At 38.6% G+C, this 24,825-nt stretch overlaps 1 protein-coding gene across 3 annotated transcripts in view; it reads left to right on the forward strand.

The window, feature by feature from the left end:
* The window catches only part of ATAD2B (ATPase family AAA domain containing 2B), a 144,498-nt gene that overhangs the window by 88,197 nt on the left and 31,476 nt on the right, over nucleotides 1-24,825 (forward strand). For 2 of the 3 annotated variants that reach the window (XM_056123673.1, XM_056123682.1), the window contains exons 19-22: nucleotides 7,662-7,847; nucleotides 16,528-16,663; nucleotides 18,066-18,262; nucleotides 21,361-21,520. In XM_056123673.1, coding sequence (XP_055979648.1) covers nucleotides 7,662-7,847; nucleotides 16,528-16,663; nucleotides 18,066-18,262; nucleotides 21,361-21,520 — 679 coding nt within the window. The remainder of the gene's footprint in view (nucleotides 1-7,661; nucleotides 7,848-16,527; nucleotides 16,664-18,065; nucleotides 18,263-21,360; nucleotides 21,521-24,825) is intronic. The other variant, XM_056123690.1, reaches the window with a different exon arrangement.

Below are 24,825 nucleotides of genomic sequence, written 5' to 3' on the forward strand. Positions count from 1 at the left end.
TGAGATACCTGGCATTGAAACATGGTTGGCCACGTGCAAGGCAAATGCCTTGTCGGCTGTACTATCATTTCAGTCCCTAGCCAGATATCTTTTATGGTAAAGGTAAAAGGTAAAGGCCCTCCCGTTGATCATCGATTTGCTCGAGCGGGCCCAGTAACGTCTCCATTGGAGACTTTGTTGTTACTATGTTTGGCATATGGAATACTCTCGGTAGCTTGCTGGGCTCTCCGAGAGGGGCGGAGGAATTGAACTCGGGTCGGCCATGTTGGCTGCGTGCAAGGCAAACGCCCTATGGCTGTGCTAAAATACATTACAAAAGAATGCTGTGAAGTTAACAGGTAGATTTACATATGCTAAGTTGGAAATGCAGAGATACTGATTTTTTAAAATGTAAGATGTAAAATCAGTGTAATCCTGATATTTGAATACAAAAAGCCTTCAAATATGTCTATGCGTATATTTAAGAATAAATTTTATCTAACAAACAATAAATTAGGTAAAATCTAATTGTTTTGGCTTGGGGGAAAGAATAAGGAGAACTGGGAGTAGATAACTTTGTCTTTTTAATCTCTTATGTACCTTGTTTAGATTTTTTTTCCTTTCACATGTATATTTTTAGTATTTAACTATATAGAGATAAAATCATTTGGGGGGTGGTTGTAGCTCGGTGGTGGAAAGCATGTTTCATATGCATGAAACCTTATATTTAATCCCTGGGAGCCCCTTCTCTTTCTCTGTGGTAGAATATGTGTTCTGACACAGGTTTTGCTCCTTCCTTTTCCTTTCTTTTTGTTGTGATAACGGGTTACACAAAACTGACTGTGGTGCACACACATTGTAATTGTGTTTGTCAGGGGATCAAATTCCTACTTGAGTTGTGGTATTTGCACATACCTGACTGTGATGTGTTCAGAAATTGCTTGTCTCTGGACCCCAGATCAGAGACTGCAGCGCTTGCAGGTACAAACAGTTGGGCTGTTGGGATCCTGCAGAGATCACAGACAACAAAACTTCCAGGTCCAGATTTGAGCTGTTGGGATCATGCATTCAGCACATACAGCAGCAGATAGGGATTTTAAAATTTTCTTTATTCTCTTTCTTTGCTTTTTTGCCTTCTCTTTTAGGTAGAATTATTTTTAAATATATATGGAACGTAAGGGTTTGGTCTCACAAACCATTCTTCTGTGTGTGTGTGTGTGTGTGTGTGTGTGTGTGTGTGTGTGTGTGTTCCCCTAAGCTCTAAAATGCTTTAACATAAATTAAACTGGGTTGTTAAGTGTAGTGTGAACCTGAAAGGCTGTCTTTTTTAAGGGTCAGGAGATTGGGACCAACCTGGCAGTTTTCTGGGGCTACGCCATCATTTTATGCTTAAAGGTTGCATCACATGCAAAGCAAGGGCCTTAACCCCTATAGTATCTCTCTGACTCTAGAAAGGCAGGCAGTCTTAAACGAAGATATTGAAGTTATTCTGAAAAGCTATGTTTTATCAGCTTGCTAAGATGGAATGGGGGATAGCCCTAACAAGTACTTTATACTGTACGATCATGTTTATTTGTATGTCTATTCTTCAAATCACATCCCAACACCAGCAAACATATGACAATTTTTTTCCCCTTCTGACTACAGTTATTTATTAATATGGTGAGTGAAAATGGTAGAGGGATTAGTAAATAGGAATTACTATAGAGCTTTCCCATTGTTTCTAAGATTCAGAAATTTAAGATTGTTTCATAAGAATTCCTTGTGGGTGCTTATTGAAATTGATTCTTAGGCTGTCCATCCAGTAGAATTAGGGTTAAGTGCAACTAATTTATACTTTTCAACATGCATCACAGGTTTTAGATCTTTACTAGATCACATGTTGATTTATAGTACATTAATTGATCTTTAGGTACTAGGTAGGTTTTTATTATTGACAAATTCAGGAGTTCACAAAGTAGCTGTGTGTGTGTGTGTGTGTGTGTGTGTGTGTGTGTGTGTGTGTATTGAACTTTTAGAGTTTTTCAAAGGCTGTGGAAGGAGAATGGAAACCATTGTAGTCTGGTTTATGCCTCGTTAAATTAATAAATGGTTATTGAATACTATAATGAGGGAGGATACATTAGTATCTGTAGTAAAAGATTTATTTTTATTAACACTCAGGAAAGAAAAAAAAAAGCAACAGCTAGAACTTCTGACATTCTGAAATTGTGTTGTTTTTGTTTTTTTTTTTTTTTGGCTTCTGTTATTTCTACTATTTTAGGGGAAGAAGATTGTTCAATATACTTATTGCATTTTGTTTTTTCACTAATACAGAATTTATATGTGATTTGTCAAAAGCCTTGGAGTTTGTATGTTTTTGATGTTACAAGTATTTTCGAATGGTCAGTAGGTTTTTTTTCTTTTGATAGAAATCTTAGTATTTTTCCTCAGAAATAAGTGTATTTGGAAATTCACAAGAAAAATCTTTTTTAAAAAAACCGTGTTGAGAATGTTCTTTTATTTGTCAAGGCTAAGAACTTTAGGGTTTTTCTGAAGCAGTCTGTGTACTCTGTATACTTTGGATGCACTTGTGTTTGTAGCATGGGCCTCTGTGTTATACCATAGCAGAGTTTTTAGTTTTTGTTTTTAGTTGTAAACAAATTTAATCATTTTGGCTCAGTGTAATAGTGTAGCACTGTCACCTATTTTTCATTGATTTGCTTGAGCAGGCATCAGTAACGTCTCAAAACAAATTGTGAGACTTGTTGTTACTGTTTTTGGCAGATCGAATATCTCACGAATAGCTTGCCAGGCTTTGCCGTGGGGGCGAGATACTCTTGGTAGCTTGCCAGGCTCTCTGAGAGGGGCAGAGGAATCGAACCTGGGTCGGCCGAGTGCAAGGCAAACACCCTACCCGCTGTGCTCCAGCCCCAATGTATTACATTTACTAAAATTCTTGAAACTCCTAGGCAATAAAAATATCAGAAAAGAGACAGATGATTTAACTTTCATAAAGTGGTTATTTGCAGTACAACATAGTTCAGAAACTCTAGTATAGTTGTTTTATAACATGCTGGTTTTGTGTGCAGCAGTTAGTTACCTCATTTCTTGATTCATGAACTTTAAGGTTACAGATAGTGTTCTCTCCCCCCCCGAGATGTATAATAAATCTTAGATAAATAGAATATAAATTAAAGTTATCAGTAATACAGGTATATTATTTATTTTAGTATTTTGTGATAGTATAAGAAATCAAACTTATTTAATAGATCTTTATTCTTGTGAAGCTTGAGGCTATAGAAGCTCACAGGATTTCTCTTTTACTTTTTAAATTTAAAACCATATATATTTTTTCTCAGTTTATTCTTCTCTCTATGGCTCTTTCTTGTTTTGGGCCACATCTAAATAGTGATGATCGGGGATATCTCCTGGCATTTCTCAAGGAACTGTTTGGGGGATCCCAGGAATCGAACCCAAGTTGGGTGCATGCAAGTGCTTTACCTGTTGTACTTTCACTCTAGGCCCCCAAATTTTTCTTTTACCCATAATAAAATCGACCTATTATTATTTTAGATTATGACGTATTATTATTTTAGATTAATGTTTCAAAACAAAGTTTTGGAAGCTTATTGTGACAAAAAGTTTTTCCCTTAAATCTCCTTTTAGTAAAGTGAAGGCTTTACTATTTAGAATGTTTTGCTTTATATGTTTATATTTAAACCCACATTTATATGTTGTATTTAAACCCACTCATTTTCAGTTTTTAAAGAAAATGCCTTGTTATGAGCTGTGTTTCTAATTTTTACTTACATTTAAGTTTCACACATTTTACTTGTCAACTGGTTAGAAAGTACAGCTTTTGAGATAAGAACTTTCATTTAAATATAGGAGCAGTATATAGCACTCCTTGTTTGTGTATCTTTAAAACTGATTTTTGGCCTTTCGTATCTTTACTGTTTGGAGAATTTTGTGATTTTCTTATTAAAATAAACGTAGGAGAAGAATAAATAAGGAACTATGATATCTGGAGCAAGAAGAGGCTAGAAAGAAAGGAGCAAATTGATTGGAGAATCAAAATGAACAGTCCACATATTTTGGTGTTTGTTCATTTTATTTGTGCAAGAGTGCTGGTCGTGTCAGAGGTTTTTTGAAACGGTTGGTTCAGTAATTTGGCCTACTGTCTTTTTTTCTCTATAACAGTTTTTCTGTTTTCTACTACACCTTGCACATCCACCAATCCAAGACACCTTATAGGTGAGTATTTTTCTAGTTATCAAATGGCATCACTTTTTCCTAAGACAGTTGCCACTTCACTAAAATTGACTCTCCCTTCTCTGAATAATCTGAGTATTTGATTTCCAAGGTTGTATCTTAGGACATAACGTTAAAAGTGACCAGCAAATGCCTCAAAAAAAAAATGTTCTTCACACAGAAAATTCACAATAGGATTTAACATTTTCCTGAAATTTTATGGTTTTTTTTTAGAAGTTTAAAATTTTTTTATTGTAAAAACTAGACAATTAGAACAGGTTTAATAAAAGAGAAATTTGAAGTTTTAATATTGTAATGTATCATGGAGTAAGGAACTAAAAAGAAAACTTGCTTTAATTGTATTTTTAGATTTTTTCCCTAGAAATTAAAAAATTTTTTTCTTGCAATTGGTTTGTGAGAAGAAATTCAGAAATATTCCCCGAATTTTGGTATTGCATATAGTTAAATTCTTATTTCAGGTATTATATGTCCACAAACCAGAGCCAAAAGCTTTTATTTTTTTTCTATTTGTCTTAGTCATTTTTTGTCCAAGGTTTTGTATGTAACTTAAAGAAATTTCATTTATTGTCCACAGGTCTTTGGAAATAAAAAGGTCATAGAATGCCATTATCAGTTTGTTAATTTTTAGAGGTTGGAATGAAAAGGGGAAAGAGTAGGACAAAATCCTCAATTCTTTAATATGCTCATATCTGGGCTGGAGTGATAGCACAGTGGGTAGGGCGTTTGCCTTGCACCAAATCCACCCGGGTTCTATTCGTCCTTCCCTCTCGGAGAGCCCAGGAAGCTACTGAGAATATCCTGCCCACACAGCAGAGCCTGGCAAGCTCCCCGTTGCGTATTTGATATGCCAAACACAGTAACAAGTCTCACGATGGAGAAGTTACTGGTGCCTGCTTGAGCAAATCGATGAACAACGGGAGGACAGTGCTACAGTGCTACATATCTGGACCAGCCTGGGAAATAAATTTGAAATAGCATATAATACTATTTTAACTTCTGAATGTAAAGTGATTTTTTTTTTAATTTTGTTTGTTGCTGAGGTTCTATCTAGTGGTGCCCTGAGGCCAGAGCTCCATACCCGGCGGTTAAGCTGGGTCTGGAACCCATGTCCTTGCACGTATAAGGTGTGCACCATACCGCTCACTGAACTGCATCCTGATCCTTGACTCTGGGGAGTTTTTTTATTTCTTTTTTTTCTTTTCCTATTACTTTTGTTGCTTTCCCCATACTCCTTGAAACTGTTAGCAATTAAAAGTTCTCAAACGCATTCTTAGTAAGCCTGTATTACTAAATTAAATTAAGGCATTATTTCATTTTTTGGGAAGTCCCGTTTTCTTAACATTCCCTGGACAGGATGTGATTAATGGGCTGAATTAGGTGATCAGTTGTTTTTCTTAAACCATTTCTTAATTAGCTATAGCCTGTTCATTATAGTTACCTTTCTTAGCCTGTGGACTCTTACTAGTTTTTACCAGTATGGAGTGAAAGCCATAAAAGATATAAGTGAATATCCTCCACACAAATGTGTGCTTTGGGTGATAATTATCACACTATTTTTTTTTTTCTTTTTTGAGTCACACCGGCGATGCACAGGGGTTACTCCTGGCTCTGCATTCTGGAATTACTCCTGGCAGTGCTCAGGGGACCATATGGGATTCTGGGAATCGAACCTGGGTCAGCCACATGCAAGGCAAGCGCCCTACCCACTGTGCTATCGCTCCAGCCCCCTACCACACTATTTTTTATATAATCAAATGCCTTGGTTACTTGAGTTCCTACATGGTTTGTTTCTTATGCTTTATGCTAATCTGTGTGCTTTTTTTTTTTTTCTCATGAATCTTCTACAAGAAATTTACAAGATACGAGATAAGAGAATGCGTGTTAGTAGAAAAGGTCAAAATTTGAAAGTCCTGAGAGAGTTATACTGTGCAATGGTCTGGATTGGTGGATTTGCACATATGAAAGGAAGGGAAGGAGCAAATACTATTTCTGATTTGAATGATCCTAACATGCACTTTCTGATTTGGGAGAGAATTTTCATTTGAGCATTTTTTATAAGGTCTGTTGTTATAAATTGACAATACATTTTATTTTGCACTGAGATATAAAACACTATAAAATACATTATTAAAAAATACACACCTAGATAAGTGGTAGGAAGTATAATTTGACATATAAGCAGTCAGTGAAACTCTGAGAGAAACTTTTCTGACATTGCTACAAGGCACACCATCTTTTTTCCTTGCATTTTAACTCAGTAAAGAAAAATTGCTTTCTCTTTAAGAAATATTTCTGATAATCCTAATTTGCAACACTAGATTCTTATTTCTATAACTTGCACATTATATGGATTACTGAAATGTGTTTAACATATGGGAAAATAGGTGCTAAAGAGATAATACAGCAGGTAGAACATTTGCCTTGCATGCAGCCAACCCAAGTTTGGTCCCTGGTACCCATATGGCCCCCTAAGCTCTTTCAAGAGTGATCCCTGAGCACAGAGCCAGAAGTAAAACCCTAAATACTGCCGTTGTAGACCCCTTCCCCCCAACAAAGAAGACTATGTGGGGAAATAGTAGAGAATTTTATAAATAGAATTATCAAATTAGATTCAGTATCAAGGTAGTCATAATTTTACTTTTATTCCTAAACTTACTGAAAGTACTTACTGAAGAAAAGTTTTATTACATGTGAGACATTCTTGCTGGATTATTTAACTCTTGTTGACATTTTTGTAAAGGCCTTTTGTTCTGCTTTGCCAAGCAAATGCATCTAACCTGATCAGTATTAGTTTCTGTTGGCAGAGTTCAATTGAAGGTATGGCTAGTATTCTAATGTTTAGGGAAAACGTTTTAGTACTTTCTCACAATGCGAGTGTCTCAAAGTCTTCACTAATTTACTGGTCTTTGGAAAAATAGGGTATCTGGCTGTAGAAGATTCAGTTATGACAGTGAAGGTGAATGTGAGGTTTCACAAGTAGTTCATAAGTTTTAAGCTGTAGGGTGGTGTATCTTTGATGAAATACTCTTTTAAGATGGTGATTTTAGGCAGTGTGTCCATACATGTGAACTTTTTGTGTAATGCTTACTGGTATTCTTTTGACATGGATGTCAAAGAGGCACATGTTTATCTCTTTCCACATCATATTGTATAGTATTTTGTTGTAAAATTTTTACATGATAAGTTGGTGAAGCAATTTGATACCTTATACTATTAAACATGTATCTAATAGAAAGTATAAAGTGGAAAATACACCCCTTTTTCCAGGTGGGACGAGGATTGATACAAGCTGAATGTCAGCTCTGTGCATCATATATTAATTTAAATATTGCGCATGAAAATCATTACAGAATAGGCGTGAAATTACTGGGTAGTCTAGTAAAATATCAATTTTAATATCTAATGCCAGTTCTTTTTTTTTTAATTAGATTTTTCGTGAAGCTCGAAGAACAGTACCTAGTATTGTTTACATGCCTCACATTGGTGATTGGTGGGAAGCAGTCAGTGAAACTGTGAGAGCAACCTTTCTGACACTGCTACAAGACATACCATCTTTTTCACCTATATTTTTATTGTCTACCTCTGAAACCATGTACAGTGAACTGCCTGAAGAGGTAAGAACTGATTTGATAATGATTTTTCTTTATTGTTTTGAAACAGTCAACCTTGTAAATTTGAAGTATTAATTTATCTGAAATGTTTTGTTTTTTAATTGAATTTGTAAGAAATAGTTACAATTGTTCATGACTTTCAATCATATAGTGTTCCAACACAATGTTCCCTTCATTTCCTACCACCCGTGTCCTCAGTTTCCCTCCCACCCCCACCCCCTTCACCTGCCTCTGTGGCAGACACTTTATTCTCTCTCTCTTGCTGTCTCTCTTGCTCTCTCTCCTTTTTTCCTTTTAGGCATTGTGACTGGCAGTACTGTTGCTGAAAGGGTGTCGTGCACCTCACTTTACCTCCTTTCAGCCCTCAGTTCTTGAATTTGACAAATTAATTATTACTGTAAAAATCAAGGTTATGGCCTGCAAGTTCATGTTTTGATTGTCCCACTCATCACCATGTTAGCTATGCAAGTTAAAGTTTTAAATTCCAGGATTTTTTTTGCTTTTAATAAAAACCTTTTATATTCTATTTTATATAGGCGGCCTCAGTTAACACATTGAGGTAACCCACACTTAGACAAGAACCCTACTAATATGTAGTTTGTACTTATAAAATCAGAGCTGAGCCGTATCATCATCAATTCCATTATAATTAGGCATTTTTGTTATTCTTTCTTGTTAGGTATTTTGCAAACCTTAGCCTTTCATCTCCCTTAGTTTCTTTTAAAATTATATCAATATATGCGTTTAACTCTCTAATAAGAAAAACTTAACTATTTTCTTGATGGCAGAGAAACTGAGGCCAAAAGGGTTAAAATAACATTCCTGGAGGTTCACAGCTAGTGTTGCAAGGATTTGATTCCAGGTGTCACAGACTGCCCTGTATTGCCAATGGCTGCCAGAGATATTTAGTCATAGAAATAGTGTAGCAGGGAAGGTGGTTTAACACAAAACCGACCTGGGTTTTTTGATCTCCGGCCCTCAGATGTCCCCTAGGCACTGTGGGGAGTGATTCTTGAGCTCAGAGACAGGAATAAGTCCTGAGCACAGCCAGATGTGGTCCCAAAACAAAACCAAAAAGTCCAAAACATCCAACTACATATATATAATAAAACATAAAACGTGTTAGTAATCTCTTATATAAGGGCTTAAAGACTCCAGAGTGAAATACAGCAGTCTTCACACATTTTCCTCTAAAGAAACTTTTGGACCATTTTTAGCAGATTATTCAGAACAAGCAATACAAAATAAATTATTTTGGTTCTGCTTTGGGGGCATGGTTTGGGATTTGGGGTGGAAACACTCATTATGGTGGTGGGAAGGTGCAATGGTGGTGGGATTGGTGTTTGAATATTAAATGTAATGAATTATTATGAGAACTTTGTAAAAAATAAAATAACTTTTTTTGGTTTTTTTTTTTGCTTTTTGGGTCACACCTGGTGATGCACAGGGGTTACTCCTGGCTCTGCACTCAGGAGTTATCCCTGGCGGTGCTCAGGGGACCATATGGGATGCTTCAGCCCTAAAATAACATTTAAAAAAAAAATCAAAACAAATCCAAAACATACAACTCCTGCTGATTGTTTCCAGATGAACATTGTGATCGTTAGTCTGCTGTGTAATCTGAGAAATGAAGTTTCATATTTATCAAATTAAAGCCATTATTCATTGAGCAAAAATTTATTACATGGCTATCATTACAATGTAGTACACCCATAGGTCTGAATTTGTCTAAGGCAAGACACTATTTTCTTTACTCTTCTAGTCACAATTTCAAGCTGCCTAATATGGTTTCTGAACATACATACATATAGACTGGTCACATGTAGATACATAAAAACACACATTTCTGATACACTAAATGATGAAGAAAACACGTACAAACCAGAAAGCCACTATTTCTCCCCAAAAATTAGTGGAAAGAATGACCTGAAGAGAAACACAGTATAAAATATGAAAACATGATCAATAAAGAAGACATTGCTAATTAAGCTTTATCAAAATTTAAAACTTTTAAAAAGACAATGAAAAAAACAAGCTGGCTTAATGGAAATGTTCTGAAACTGACTTGTGATGGTGCAATTGAAGGAATTATCACTGTATCACTGTATCATTGTCATCCCATTGTTTGTTGATTTACTCGAGTAGCATCTCTGTCCCTCCCATCCCTGAGATTTTAGCAGCCTCTCCTTCCCAACGATTGGAGGCTCTTTCAGGATCAGGGGAATGAGATCTGTTATTGTTACTGTTTTTGGCATATCGAATATGCCATAGGGAGCTTGCCACACTCTGCCCGTGCAGGCAGGATACTCTTGGTAGCTTGCTGGGCTCTCCATATACATATTTCTCTCTATGATTTGTTGCCTACTGTCGGAACCCCATCAAATATGGTGTGGTAATTATGGAAAATGGGTAGGAAGTATCTTGTGATGTGTCATGGGGCCACGAACCAGCCGCACAGTCTGGAAAGCAGCCTGGAGAATAGCTCCAGGTAGTGGAGGTCGGCTGCCAGGGCTGGATCCCTTGGGGCGGAGAGGACTCTAATCCGCCCCACTCTGGGGCGCCCCGAGTGAAAACAGCCTGGCGCAGAGTCTGGTGGCATGGTTATGGGAGCCTCATTTTATGCTCCCTTCGGGGAGAAGCAGCCATGAGTTCTGGAGGGTGGCCCATGAGGAGATTATCTGGTGCCAGCAGGGTGTGGCTTATGGGTGTGATTCCCTGGGTCACTGGAAATGGGGCAAGCAGGCAGAGGATCTCTTCTCCCAGGTCCCATTGAGTCCAGAGTCCAAAGTCACAAGGTTCCGCATTACCTGGGTTATGTGAGAACTCATTTGTGAATGAGGCTTGGCCTGAGCATCCGGAAAGTGGCCTGGAGCGTGGTGGCGGTTGAGTAGTGGAGGTCGGCTGCAGGGGCTGGGTCCCTTGGGGTGGGGAGGCTCTCACCTGCCCCATTCTGCGGCGCCCCAAGTGAAAACAGCCCAGTGCAGAGTCCGATGGCATGCTTACAGGGGCCTCATTTTATACTCCCATCTGGGAAGAACAGCCGTGAGTTCTGGAGGGTGGCCATTTGAATTAATTCACTAAAAATCATTGACCTTAAAAATACCACTACAGAGACCAGAACTATGACTTTTGGAATATAGACTGAAATGTATTTGGGAACCTGAGAGAAAATTACCCAGAGAGCGTATGCTTTGAGTGGCATATTAGACTGGTTTAGGGAAAGAGGGGGATAGCTCAAAGGGCTGGAGTTCATGCTTGAGGCCCAGGTTCAGTTCCTGAGCAACACTGGGAGCAACCCCCAAGCACTGAGCCAGGAATGGCCCCCTACCCCACCTGGACAAATCCCCAAACCACTGCAGAAAAGGCTTAGGGAATAATGAATAGCGTGTATAAAGACCAGTGTGAACCTAATGTAAAACAATTTGATTTGTTCAGAGAATTATGAGGCTTACCATGTTATGGCATCAACTTTGAGGCTTGGAATGTCAGAAGATAAATTTAAAGAGGAAAAGCCTGCTTTTCCAGTGCTGACTTCCAAGCTGTTGGAAATATCTTGACTGCGTTCTGTTATTTTATATTTTTAGGACTGGAGTGATAGCACAGCAGGTAGGGTGTTTGCCTTGTACATGGCCGACCCGGGTTCCATTCCTCTGTCCCTCTTGGAGAGCCCAGCAAGCTACTGAGAGTATCCCGCCCGCATGGCAAAGCCTGTCAAGCTCCTGTGGCATATTTGATAGGCCAAAAACAGTAACAAGTCTCACAATGGAGACATTACTGGTGCCCGCTCGAGCAAATTGGTGAACAATGGGAGGGCAGTGCTACAGTGCTATAGGACTACTTACTGTTAGCTATTTTGGCTCTTTCTTCCCTAATATTTCTTCACCTATACCCTATGAAGGGACTCCTCTCTGTTTCTCTGCCTCTGATTTCACACGTCTAACGTGGTATCATAATGCCTTTTTATGTCATTCTTGATGGCAGAAAGCAAGTATACTTTTTTCAGTTTTCTGTCTAGCATATTTGACTTATCAGGAATGTTAGTGATAAACTTGTTTGCAAGAGATTAAGAACAGAAAAAGGACACAAGGTGAAATTTTATAAACTATGTATATTTGTTACTTCTCAAGAACTTTGAACTGGAGAAGTCCTTTAGAGAGTATATATTTTTCTCTACTTTGTGATTTTAACCTAGTGCATAAAATCCAAGCCTAGGTTTCCTTATCTGTATAAGGAGTGGTTCCTATTAATTATTATGAAGATTAATATTAATAATTTTTGTTTTGTTTGGGGGCACACCTGGAGGTGCTCTGGGCTTACTCCCGACTTTGCACTCTAGGATCACTTCTGGCAGTGCTTGGGGTCCTTATGGGAAAACAGGGATTGAACCGAGGCTGGCTGCATGCGAGGCAGGTGACTTACATGTTGTACTGTCTTACAACCCTATTTATGAAATTCTTAGTCTTCAGTTAATAGTCCTCAATTCAGTAAGTGATTGGACATGACAAATTAGATATATTATTTTAATTTTGTCCACAATTTTATAGCAAATTTTGTACTATATCCATGTCAAAATTTTGAATATGTATTTTCACATTGTTATTGTTAGTACTTATTTCCATGTTAGTAACCTTAACCTCTCCCTTCCCCCTCCCATTTTTTTTCATTTTTTATAATTTTATTTATTGAATCACTGTGAGAGCAGTTACAAAGCTTTCGGTCTAAGTCTCGATCATACAATGGAACACCCGTACCTTCACCAGTGCCCATTCTCCACTCCCAACAACCCCAGTATACCCCCGTCCCACACCCTCCCCCTACCTGTGGGGCAGATGATTTCCACAGTACTCTCTCTCTCTACTTTGATCACATTCAATATTTTGACACCTGACTCACCATTATTATTTGAGATTTTACCCCAACACTCAGATCTGCCAAAAAGGCAACAGTGGGCAATTTGTTTTCTATTGCTGGTTATGAATAACATATGATGTGCGGCTGCAGTAGTGGCTGCGCAATTTTGAAATTCCAAAATTTTAACAAATCTGGAGGGATTTCTGCCAAAACCTGCTGGGTTCCAAGATTTGTTCCTGAGTCTCTGGGATCATGGCCATTTAGCAGTTTGATCAGGAGTCAGAGAGGCCATTTGTGGGTGGCAACTCGCGGCCTCTTTGGAACAGGAAGGAAAGGGCCGGCTCCACCCCCATTCCGTGAGGCCCCACATGTCTTGTCACTGCAGGCCCAAACCTTCCTGTCCAATGGCCTCTGATGGATGACAGCCACCAAGCCGTCAGGGGAAGCAGGTGGAGGGACAACACCCTTTCCCCCTTGGGGTGGCCCGGTGACAGTCACCTACTGCGTGGTCCAGAAGCATTTCTGCCAAAAGCCCCTGGGTTTCGAGATTTGTTTCTGAGTCTCTGGGGTCATGGCCATTAGGCAGCTTGATCAGGAGCCAGAGAGGCCGTTTATGGACGATGACTTGGGGTCTCATTGGGGTGGGGAGGACAGGACCGGCTCCACCCCCATCCCATGAGGCCCAACAAGTTTTGTCACTGCGGGCCCAAGCCTGACTTCCTATGGCCTCTGGAGGATGACGTCCACCGAGCTGCCAAGGGGGAACAGGTGGAGCGACAACTCCCTTTCCCCCCTGGGGTGGCCCAGCAACAGTAACCTACTGTGGGGTCCGGATGCATTTCTGCCAAAAGCCACTGGGTTTCGAAGTTTGTTTTTGAGTCTCTGGGGTCATGGCCGTTAAGCAGCTTGATCAGGAGCCAGAGAGGCTGTTCGTGGACGATGACTTGGGGTCTTGTTGGAGTGGGGAGGACAGGACCGGCTCCACCCCTATCTCGTGAGGGCCTGCGTGTCTCGTCACTGTGGGCACAAACCTGACTGTCCAGTGGCCTCTGGAGGATGGTGGCCACCACCAGGGGGATTAGGCCAAGGCACAAAACCTATTCCCACCTGGCTTGGCGCAGCACCGGTAACCTACTGCAGGAACTGGATGCATTTCTGCCAAAAGCCGCTGGGTTTTGAGATTTTTTTCTGAGTCTCTGGGATCATGGCCATTAAGCAGTTTAATCTGGAGCCAGAGAGACCATGCCTCCAATTATATAGCTGAGCCGGAGGTGGTTTGTGGGTGTGTTTCCCGCATACCTAACTTTTGGCTGTTTACTTTCTTGGTAAACTTTGCCCCAAGTTTTTGGGGTCTGGCCAAAGGCATAGCAGCAATTTTGGGGTATCTGGAAGTCTGAAGGCGCCATCAGGCTGCTGATGCACTTGCCTCACAGGTACAGATTGACCTGCTGGCGGCACCATACCCCCTTCCCATTTTTTTTTTTTTAATTAGGGGCCACATGCGGTAATGCTCAATCTGTAGTATAAACCTAACAATTGAACTGGCTTTGTGGTGTTGGGTGTCACCAGGGTTATACAAAGCAGTGCTCAGGGGAGCTGTGTGGAATGGGGGTAGAACACAGGACCTCATACCTGCCAGGCATGTGCTCCACCACTTTGAAGCCATATCCTTGTGCCCCTTATCCACCTTTTTTCTTTCAGGTTCCAATTTGTTGTGAGTTAGTAAACAAAAATCACAGCCCATGCTCATTCAGAGCATGCTTAATCTTAATACGTATCAGGCACTGTTGTAGATATAAGAAAACTAATGAATAAGAAATGGTCAGTTTTCTCAAGGAGCTTGATGTCTAGATGTGGAAAATAACCTATTAGATGAAAATATAAACATAAAATGTGGATAATGCAAAAGGTGTTTGGACAATAGATCTTGCAAGGGAGATCCCTTGGGACCATAATCTTTAGAGAGCAATTGAACAAAGGAGAGGTAAGCAATTTGCAGCTGGAAGGAATTAAGGGATTTGAGACTAACCAGCTTAATTTTGTCTTGGCGATTTTCCATGAAAGATGGGATCATTGTGGAACATTCTGTGAAGAGAATGAAACATAGTGTATCTATAACAAAGCCAGAAATCTAACATATATGGTGGAATTTACTTGATATGGTGAAAACTCAGGAAGGACAATCAGTCTAGAGAAAGTACACCAAAGGAGGATAAGAGAAGGCATTCTTGTTAGCATTATATTCCAGGTCTCATATTTTTTTTATAAATTTATTTATTGAATCATTGTGAGAACAGTTACAAAGCTTTTGGATTTAAATCTCGGTCATACAATGAAAAAACTCCCGCCCCTTCACCAGTGTAACCGTTTTCCCCCACCAAAACCCCCACTATCCCCGTCCATCCCACCCCTTCCCCCTACCTTTGTGGCAGATGACTTCTACATTACTCTTTCTCTACTTTGGTTACATTCAATATTTTGACACCAGACCCACCATTATTAATTTGGGATTGTCCCCCAATACTCAGACCTGCCGAAAAGGCAACATTAGACAAATTGTTTTCTATTATTGATTATGACTAACATATGATGTCATGTGGCTGCTATTGCGGCTGCGCGATTTTGAAATTCTGTAATTTTTTTATTTTAATTTTTATTAGTGAGACACCATGAGGTACAGTTGTAGACTTACAAATTTTTGTGCTTGGGTTTCAATTATACAATGATCAAATAACCATCCCTCCACCAGTGCCCATTTCTGTAATTTTAATAATTAAATCTGGAGGGGGGGGTTCTTCCAAAAGCCACCAGGTTCCAAGTTTCGCTTGTGTGTCTCTGAAATCATGGTTGTTAAGCAGCTTGATCAGTAGCCGGAGGGACCATTTGTGGGCGGTGACTCGGGATCTTGTTGGGGTGGGGGAGGACTGGCACCATCCACATCCCATGAAGCCCCCATGTGTCTCGTCACTGCTGGCCCATACCTGACTGTCCAATGGCCTCTGGAAGATGGCAGCCACTGAGCCGCCAGGGGGATTAGGCCTTGGGATGGCACCTTTTCCCACCTGGGGTGGCCCAGCGTCGGCAACCTAATACGAAGTCCAGACACATTTCTACCAAAAGCCTCTGAGTTTCGAGTTTGGCTTGCGTGTCTCTGGGATCATGGCCGTTAAGCAGTTTTATCAGTCTCCAGATTTCTATTTTAGATTCTATTTTCAACTCTTAGCAAAAACCTGTAAAGATTGTCTTCTTATATTTATAAGCAATTTTTATTTGCCATTATCTGCTGATGGATCATGATCATGATCACTATCATCCTGTTGTTCGTCGATTGCCTCGGCAGGGCCCAGTAACATCTCCTTTGTCCTAGCCCTGAGATTTTAAAGTGCCATATTCAAGGCTCTTTCAGGATTAGGAGAATGAGACCCATCATTGTTAACTGGTATTTGGCATATTGGGTACGCCACGGGGAGTTTGCCAGACTCTGCTGTGTGGGCAGGTTACATTCAGTAGCCTGCCAGGTTGTCCAAAGTAATGGATACAATAATTATGTATTGTGTTACAATAAATTATTTATAATAAATTACAACAAATTCAACAATCTCCTGGATCCAATAATTTATGATTTGGGCAATTAGATTATACTTTTGAGATTCTCAGTTATTTCATGTGGTTGAAGCTTTGTTTGTATAAGCCCTAGGACAAGGTTGACCTCAACATCATATGAGTGTTCAGTCAACATTTTAAATGGTGTTGGAAGTTAAATTATAACTTAATGTAATATTTTGCTTTTAATTCTCTTATGTCTTTATGTTTTGTGTATGTGTGTGTGTAGGTTAAATGTATCTTTAGAATACAGTATGAAGAAGTCTTGTATATTCAAAGGCCTATTGAAGAAGACAGAAGAAAATTTTTCCAAGAGTTAATTCTCCATCAGGCATCCATGGCTCCACCACGAAGGAAACACTCTGGTAAAATTCCTAGAGTCCTTAGTTTTCCCCCATTTTTCTATGGGGGATGATAATTCATTAAATAATGTCTTTTTCTTGGAATAGTTTTTGTTTTTGTTATTGTTGGTTGTTTGTTTTGGGGTCACACCCAGCAATGCTTGGGGTTACTCCTGGCTTTGCACTCCTAAAATCACTCCTGGCAATGCTCTAGGGACCATATGTGATACCAGGGATTGAACTTGGGCGTTCAAAGCAAATGCCCTACTCACTCTACTACCTCTTCAACCCCACTACGTCATATTCCTTTAAGGAACTAGAGACCATTGTGAGTTTGAAAAGTTAATGCTTCCTAAATTTTTTTTGTTTGGGGGTAAATAAGTGAATACCTTATAGGTTTTATATGTAACTCTGTGTGTGTGTGTGTGTGTGTGTGTGTGAGAGAGAGAGAGAGAGAGAGAGAGAGAGAGAGAGAGAGAGAGAGAGATTGTGTGTTTGTGTGTCTGTCTGTGTGTCTTTTTGGGCTCCCCCTAGTACTGTTCAAGGCTTAATCCTGGCTCTGTACTTAGGAGTTAAGTTCTGATAATGCTCAGAGGACTGTCTATGGTGTCAGGAATTGAAGTGGGTAGGCCACATGCAAGGCAGGTGCCCGACTCACTGTACTGTCTCTCTGGTCGGGTATAGAACAATTTGGCCCATGTTTTCCATCCTCTACTTTATGATAGTTTTTCAAAATTTCTATTTTTTTTTAATCTTCCTGAAGGACCTTTCACTGTCCCTGTTGTATAATATTAAGAATTAGATGATAGGACACTTTTTTTCATGAAAAACATGCTGAAGTTGTATTTATTTCACATTATGTATCCACTACATATAGGATATTTTTCTAAAATTCGAATTCTTTTTGTGATGGGAAGGATTAAAGATCTTTTTAGCTGTTTGTTTCACTTTTCTTGCATTTAGGGTAACGTGTCTTTGAGAAACTTGTTTGTTTTGGATTTTTGGGAGGAGGTGGCACAGTGGGCGGTATACAGAACTTACTCCTCGCTCTGTGCTCAGGGATCACTCCTAGTGGTACTGGGGGGACCATAATGTGGCGCTGGAGATCACAAGGACTTCACCTCCTCTGGCCCCAGGGAAGCTATTTTTAAACAAGGTTGAACCAAGCAAATAAATATTTTTTATAAATTGTAAGTAAATACTACTTTAAGATTTTGATTATTTAAAATTTTATTTGGTCACTAAAGCTCTGTTGTGAGTTATTTTATAAAATAAAGAATTTCCCTAATATACTGGTTTTTATTTATAATTTTATTTGCTTGATTTTCATAATTCACATATATTTGGAATTTTTGAGATACTACCAAAAATGCAATTGAAGTTTTGGACTTTGCTGGACTCTGACATTTTCTCCTGTTGCCTTTAGCTCTTTGTGCTATGGAAGTACTTCCTCTTGCATTACCTTCTCCACCTCGTCAGTTATCAGAATCAGAAAAAAATCGGATGGAGGACCAGGAGGAAAATACTTTAAGAGAGCTGCGGTTGTTTCTCAGGGATGTTACCAAGAGGCTGGCCACAGACAAACGCTTTAACATCTTCAGCAAACCGGTGGATATTGAAGAGGTCTTGTTTCAGTAGTGTGCAAACAGTGAAGTTGAACTGGCTAAAAGAAAAAAAATATTGACATCTTTTTTTGGAAGGAAAAAAAAATCAAAGGCATGGATGAATATTACCCCTAGCCTGTATAATTTAAATCCATGTGATAACTACTGACATCATCAGCAAATGCCTGGTGACTTTTGGATAAAATCAGTGACCAATTTGTACATATCCTCTTAAATGATCTTTGTGATCTTTTACTTTTCAGTTTAATAAGAGGATTAAAAATTACTCTAGCGAAATGTCCATACTTGACTATTTTTATTCCAGGATAAATCCATCTGTAAAAAAATTCTGCTGGTATTATCCTATTGATACCAGTTTGTATTAGTACTTCCCAAGTTATGTTTATCTCCTAATTAAAAGTTTTGATTGAGAAACTTGAAATTTCTTTTGCCATTCTTTTTTGGAAATGTCTGACAGCAGTCCCATTAGAAGATAAAAATATCTTATGCAGCTAAAATTACTTTTTTTTCCTAAAGATTTCTCTCTGCTCCCAGTGGAAAATTTCTCACTTTCTATGTGTATTGTTTTGTGTCCTTGTAGGAGCATGGTCTGTGATGATGAGAAAAGAAATTTTCCACTTGGAATAATTTGTAATGGTCTAGAGGATATTTTTCTTTCTGCTCTTTATCCTGGGATAATGTAGTATGTGGATGAACATAAAGCATTCTTTGCTGGCCACTTTCTTATAAAGTTCAGACTCCATGTTTGAACAGCATTGATGTTTTTAGTTTGACTTTTTCCTTTGTTTTTGAAAAAGTTTTTAATCATGAGATGATTCAGATTTTAGTGTGTGTCCTTGTTGTGAAATCTGTGCTTTTGGATCCAAGCAGATTCCTTTGGAACCATTACTTCTATGTTTATGCCCACTGGAAAATATGAAAATATCAGGATTCTCTTTTTATTAGAATAAAGGTGCTCTTGTTTGAATAATTATTTGCAATACATAGTCTTATCCGGTTGGCCTTTTTAATGACTTTACTAGGTATTTATTATTTTTCTTATCTTGCAGCCATGGAAAACTAAGGCTCTTTGGAGAATGAAAAAGTTTTAAAATTCTGAGCTCCATTCTCTATATCATGGTTTATTTTATGTATCTCCCTATCTCTCCCCTTCCCCAAACTGAAATAATGGCATGCGTAGTTTACTTTATCAGTTAAATATTAAGTTCTATTTCCAGTGGATGTGGGACTCTGAAACTTTTGAAATAAGGACTTGCATCCAATCAGCCTTTCATACTGGGAATAAATTATTTTGATTTTTGCCTGGATAGATTATTTTTCTTTCTAACCAGAAGAGAAGGTCAGATTCTAAATGCCATCTGTAAAAGAAAAATAAATCAAACTTTTATAATTTATGTTAAGGAAGTCTGCAAAGAGAAAAAAAATCTGATTTGGTCGGATAAAACTCTTTAGGTTGTTTCCTTTTGTTTCCTCATGTGTTTCTCTCAGTTTCATTCTGCTTCTGGTTCTTTGTTCTTAAAATTGGAAACAGAACTCTTGAGAATAGAGAATGTGGGAAATTAATAGCAAGTGAATAATTTAAAGTTGTAGTTTATGTTTAAATAATAAGGAGTGGAGAGATAGCTCAGGAGGCCTGACCATATGGGATGCTGGGAATCGAACCCGGGTCGGCCGTGTGCAAGGCAAACACCCTACCTGCTGTGCTGTCGCTCCAGCCCCAAACAAACGATTTTGAAAGAAACTTTGACTTTAAAATTAAGCATGAATGTGAACTGTAGAGAGACTCAAAGGTTTGCAAGTAGCCAGTTCTGGTGCTGTCCTTGGTACCACATACGTGTCCTTGAGCAAGCACAGCTAGGACTGACCTCTGAGCAGTCAGGAATATGTCCTGAGCACTGCGGGATGTGCCCCTGCCACCCCGATTAAATATAAATGAGCATAAGTGCTAGACTTTATAGTCTTTAGTAATATAAATTTTTATAGTAATTGTTTATACAATATTTTACCATATGCACCTAAGGCTTGCCAAATGTCAAAGCTGCGGACAAAGCCAATTAATATCTTCTAAACTATTAAGTGTAGCTCCACTTCCTCATCAATAAAGGAGATGGCAGCTACTCAAGATTGAAAATTAACCCACATATCTACGTAAAATAAAAACACATATAAAAGTATATATGTGTATGTGTATATGTGTTTGAATAAAAATCAAGGCATCAGTGCCATGTACTATGGTGATGAAAACTAGCCTATAGTTTGATCGAGCAGTTTCCTTTTAGAATCTAGTCCTGAATTAAACATTACTAAGTTTCTTTTTGGTATTAGACTTAATGTCTTGTTCTGAGATTTGCATTGGGGGAAGGCACTAATAATATAGATTGGTAAAACATTGTTCACTGGTCACCTGATATTTGCACTTTTTGGGCAAATCATGTCTATTTGAGGTTATCTCCCAGTAAACTAGAACATAGAGCAGAATTAATTTTTTGTGTGTAAATTTGCTTAGGCTTAAGAATGAATCCATATATTTCCTTAGTCACGAAAGCAGTAACTGTTATGTTGTTGTATAATTCACTCAACATGTTTGTAATGACTCCAAAGGAGCAGGAACACTTTCCATGAAATGATTCACCCTAGAAAATGGAAAGGTGATATTTTATTTTATACTTTGTTTTGAAATACTTAAAGAACTTCCATAATAATGTGAGCAATATATGTTTATTTTGCTTTCTCTTTTCAAAAATTTTTTAGGAAATGTTCATGTCTATTGGATGCTTTTGCACCCAACATTTCTTTCTTCAGTTGTGTCCAGAGGATTAAGAAAGCGAGAGCTAAATAATTGATTTCTGTTTCAAGTTCACAAACATTCCAGAGTTAACTTAGATATGTTGAAACTGAAGCTTTTCATGGAAAATATGGCATCATAATATCAGTAGCATAAATTTTATCCTTCCCTATAATCTGTCCTTATTTTATCTTTAACTATTTCTTAAATATCTGTTTTTAATTTCTAAGTTACTAGATTTTATATTTCTGTGAACTTAATAAGTCATGTGAAAAATAACTATTTTTCATAAAAATGTCCTGTTGTTTTAGGTTTCAGATTATCTTGAAGTCATCAAAGAACCAATGGATTTATCAACAGTTATAACAAAAATTGATAAACATAATTACCTAACTGCTAAAGATTTCCTGAAAGATATTGACCTCATCTGTAGCAATGCTTTAGAATATAATCCAGATAAGGACCCAGGAGGTAAGCAAACACTGAACAAGATTTTTTTGCCAATTATTAATTATTGAGAAAATAATTTGAATAGTATGGCATGACTGCCATTCACATAGATACAATGATATACTATTGCATTATGTTCCCCCTCCCCACACTTTTAAAAATGAATCACCACGAACTACAAAGTTATAAAGACATGTATGATTGATTTTCAGGCATGTACTGTTCTAATACCAGTCCCTGCACCAGTGCCCAGTACCTCTCACCATTGTCCCCACTTTCCCTCCCAGCCCCCAGACTGTGTCTGTGACACTTTTCCTCTCCCACATTGTCCACCTCAATGCCCCAGTGCCAAGCTTCCTACTGAATACCACCAGTTCTCCTGCTCTTCATTTCTGTTGCCATTGGTATTTTTTTCTGTCCCATATGTGAGAGAGATCATTCTGAGTTTGTTCCTCTCTGTCTGGCTGATTTCACTTAATGTCATACTCTCCAGATCCATCCACATTGCAGCAAATTGTTAAGGCTGCGGAGTATTCCGTAGTTTCTTTATTCTGTCATCTGTTCATGGGTATTTGTGTTGTTTCCATATTTTGACTATTATGCTATTTTTTTCCCCAACACCATTCGTTGAAGAGGCTTTCCTTGCTTCACCTTACATATTTTGTTTCTTTATCAAAGACTAACTGACCATATGAACTGAGGGTCTGTCTCTGGGTTTTCTATTCTGTTCCATTGATTTGAGGTTCCTTATTCCAGTATCATGTTGTTTTAATTGCTACTGCTTTCTAGTGCAGTTTGAAGTTGGGGAAAGTGATGCCTCTCATCTTCTTTTCCCAAGGGTTGCTTTAGCTATTTGGGGGCTGGGGTGGGGGTTGGGAGTTGTTTCATATAAATTTCAGGAGTGTTTGATCTATTTCTTTGAAAAAAGTCATGGGTATCCTTATAGGAACTGCACTGAATCTGTATAATGCTTTGGGGGAATAGTGCTATTCTAACAATGTCAATCCTCCCAATGCATGAACAGGGGATGTACGGGTATGTACATTTCCTCATGTCCTCTTTCAGATAGTAGAGTTTCTTGGTATAGGTCTTTCATCTAAGTTAATTCCTAGGTATTTGATTTTCTGAGACATAATTGTGAATAGGATTTTTTTAAAAAAGAACTTTCTCTCCTAATCCATTATTTTCATAGAGGAAAACCATAGACTTTAACATGTTAATTTTGTAGCCTGCCACTTTACTGTACAAATTATTTCTAGGAGTCTTTTTGTATAAATTTGAAAATGTTTAAACTCATTCATGTAATAGTTGACGAAAAACATGAGCTAATTTCTACCACATTGCTTTAGTTAAAAAGATTTACTATTGTTGCATGTAATATGTACGTTTTTTAGTTTTTTTTCCTTTAGTATATCATTGATGAAGATCTTTATGGTGAAGATTTTAGATGCAGTCTCAGTTTTGCTCTTAGATTAAATTCAAACTTCTGGGTCAAAGAAGATACTATATATTTTTAAGGCTTTCATTTATTTTATGGTTTTGGTAATTGAATCCAGTGTCTCTAGTTACTGTACTGATGAGCCATATCTCTTACCCTTTCAAGACTCTTAATTTGTGTTAAAATTTTGTCACAAAACTATTTCACAAGATCCAACAGCATCAGAACCACTGTTAGTCAACGTAAGAAATCTGTATGAGTGAATTTCCTTCTTTACTCTAGAAGCACTTTACAATTATAAAAAGTAAGGACTATCCACAGTGGTGTGTGGCAGGCATTGGAGGAGGAGAACCACTCCTAGTGAGGGCTGCTGGTGGTAAGTTCTTAAGGGTTAACAGGGCTACTGATGAGGTGGAGGTTCAGGACAGTGCCAGGGTCAAATTTAGGGCCTCGCAGATGCGTGGCATGTGCTGTACCTTTTGAACCATCTCTCTGGATCTTGGTGCACTCTTGTAACAAGGCAACAGTTTGAGCCAAGAAGTATGGCTGACTATCATTTGATTCCCCTGGTGGAGTCCTTTGCATGGATTTAGTCTGTCCCAGTGTCTCACTGCATAGAGGCCTTCAACAGTACCTGAGTACTCACTGTCTCATCCGGTTAGTTTTTGAAGGCTTTGCAGTTGCATCAACTATAATATGTGAGGCAAAATGAAGGTAATAATAGTATGTTTATCATTGGGGTGGTTATAAAATTTTAATGAGAAAATATGTGAACCGGAGCGATAGTACAGTGGGTAGGGCATTTGCCTTGCATGCGACCTACCTGGGTTCGATCCCCGGCATCCCATATGGTCCCCCAAGCACCGCCAGGAGTAATTCCTGAGTGCATGAGCCAGGAGTAACCCCTGCACATTGCTGGGTGTGACCCAAAAAGCAATATATATATATATATGTATATATTATGTTACATCTTAAGAAACTGCAACTTTCATGTAATTCAACTTAATACTCGGGATAGGAAAGATTTTTTGTTTTTTTTCTTTTGTTTTGTTATTTTTCTCTCTTTTCCTCCCCGCCCCCCACCCCTTTTTTTTCTCCCTGCGCGGGGATATAGCAATAGCAGTTATGCTGAAGGGGCCATACCTGGTTGTCCCCTTTTTTAAAAAATAGGAACCACCTCCCAGTGGTGCTTGATGCTTGACCTGGCACTGCTGGCCCAATGGTTTACACCTGACCTTTCTATGCTCAGACCTCTCCATGCTTGAGGGCCAGTAGGACCACACCCAGCAGGACTAGAGAGGGAGCACAGGGCCATAGGTCCTAAATATGTGCTACAACATTTGACCTATCTTCACAGCTGGTTTTGCATTTTTATTATCATTAATAGAATTGTGCTCTAAGTTTTTATAAATTGGTTCATTAGTGGGTTACCTGCAGATTTGCTTTAGTGTCACCTCTTATATTTAGTGTTTATTATAATCCCTGGACCATAATTTCATTGTAACCGCAGGGGTCAGATGTAGCTCAGTGGGCTGGAGCACCTGGTTTTCATGCAGGAGGCCTGGGGTTTGGTTCTCAGTACAGCATTTCCCCCAAGCACTACCAAGAATAATCCAAGAGCACTGAGTTGGGAATAGCTGCTGAGAACCATCAGGTGTTGCCTCATAAAACCCAACAGATTTTTAAATCCTAATTTGGAACATGTTTAAGGAAAGATTGTAAAAACAAAACAAGAAAAAAGAATTTGAATACTTAGAGAAAACCAGTTGCGATCAATCCAGACCCCACCCTAGGGACTGGTTTCTGTTGCATACTGATGTAATACTATAAAATGCAAATATGTAATCGAAGAATATGGTGCTTTTAGCAGTATGGGTTGACAGAGCAA

This window comes from Sorex fumeus, unplaced genomic scaffold (assembly GCF_029834395.1).
Source record: "Sorex fumeus unplaced genomic scaffold, SorFum_2.1 ptg000006l, whole genome shotgun sequence".
In the NCBI taxonomy this organism is placed as follows: domain Eukaryota; kingdom Metazoa; phylum Chordata; class Mammalia; order Eulipotyphla; family Soricidae; genus Sorex; species Sorex fumeus.